Below are 1,568 nucleotides of genomic sequence, written 5' to 3' on the forward strand. Positions count from 1 at the left end.
TATCAATGTCAAAGAATTGCAAAAAGTGTTGGGAATCATCACTTACTTGTCACCATTCATTCCGCGCCTATCAGACTTAACTGCCCCCATGAGAGATCTGTTAAAAAAAAGAAGCAGAGTACCAGTGGACTGCCAGTCACCAGAAGGCTATGCAGAAAATAAAGGATGAGATCTGCAAAGAAATGTCTCTCGCTTACTTCGATCCAATGAAAGAGACAAGCCTACAGGTAGACGCCTCAAACGAGGGTCTAGGTGCAGTACTCTTGCAAGAAGGAAAGCCCATTGCATTTGCATCAAAAGCTCTAACAGCAACAGAACAAAGGTATGCAAACATAGAGAGAGAGCTTTTAGCTGTAGTTTTTGGCTGTGAGCGCTTCAAAACATACTTATATGGAAGCAAATTCCAAGTAGAAAACGATCACAAGCCGTTGGAAATGATCAGCTTAAAAATCTAATTGCTGCTCCACCTTGTTTGCAACGCATGCTGCTGCGCCTACAAGGATATGACATGACCATCATGTATCGCCCAGGTAAGGAAATTACCCTGGCGGATGGATTCTCCCGATTACCCAACAGAAGGAGTAACGAGGAGATCAACCTTAATATCCTAGTTGACTTCGTCCAATTTTCTGCTAAAAAAGTAACACAGATAAAGCTAGCAACGAAAGTCGACCCTATACTCTGTGAACTTAAGGAAACCATCCTGCACGGCTGGCCCAATACATCCAGGGATATAAGCAAAAACTTGCAGCCATATTGGTCGTATCGGGATGAGCTGGCCATCGAAAATGGAATTTTGATGAAGAGTAATCAAATAATTATACCCAAAGTGATGCAGAAGGAAATCCTACAAAAAATCAATTATGGTCATCAGGGTATGGAAAAATGCAAACTGCGGGCAAAAAGTTGTGTCTTTTGGCACAACATTAATAAAGATATAAACAGCATCACATAACAATGTACCATATGTCAACAGCACCAAAAAGCCCAGAGTGCAGAACCTCTGATGCCACATGATATTTCTGTAAGGTCCTGTCAAGTAGTGGCCACTGACCTGTTCCACAGTGAAGGTCACAATTACCTGCTGATGGGGGACTATTACTCAAAGTTTCCCTTTGTGAGGAAATTAAAGGAATTTTCCAGTCAGGAAGTAGTCAAACTATTAAAGCAGATATTCGGTGAACAAGGGATCCCAGAAAGAGTCATCAGCGACAATGGTCTTCACTATAGCTCCAGTCTTTTCAAACAATTTGCAAGCGAATGGGGATTTGGACAGGTTACATCATCCCCTAGATACCCCCAATCAAACGGTCTGGCCGAGCACTGTATACAAGCCATAAAATCAGCGATGCAAAAGGCTGCCTCAAGTAGTCATGATGTAGACATGGTATTGCTGTGTTTACGGTCAACCCCAATCGACCATGCAATTCTGTCACCGGGTGAATTGCTATGGAACCGAAAGCTGGTGGGAAACTTACCAGTGAAGTGCCCCAACAATTCGACTCAAAAAGAAAAAACAGCAACTCGCCTCTATCAAAGGCAATCCTACCAAAAGTCTCACTATGACC

General features: G+C 42.7%; 1 protein-coding gene across 1 annotated transcript; it reads left to right on the top strand.

Annotated features, from left to right (window-relative positions):
- The first annotated feature begins 517 nt into the window (after positions 1 to 517).
- LOC145270164 (uncharacterized) lies at positions 518 to 955 on the top strand. The gene has a single exon (XM_080125783.1). The coding sequence runs from the start codon at positions 518 to 520 to the stop codon at positions 953 to 955; it is 438 nt and encodes a 145-aa protein (XP_079981909.1).
- Positions 956 to 1,568: the final 613 nt, after the last annotated feature.

The sequence above is a fragment of the Euprymna scolopes genome, chromosome 46 (assembly GCF_053919585.1).
Source record: "Euprymna scolopes isolate OS-2025 chromosome 46, ASM5391958v1, whole genome shotgun sequence".
Classification (NCBI taxonomy): Eukaryota; Metazoa; Mollusca; class Cephalopoda; order Sepiida; family Sepiolidae; genus Euprymna; species Euprymna scolopes.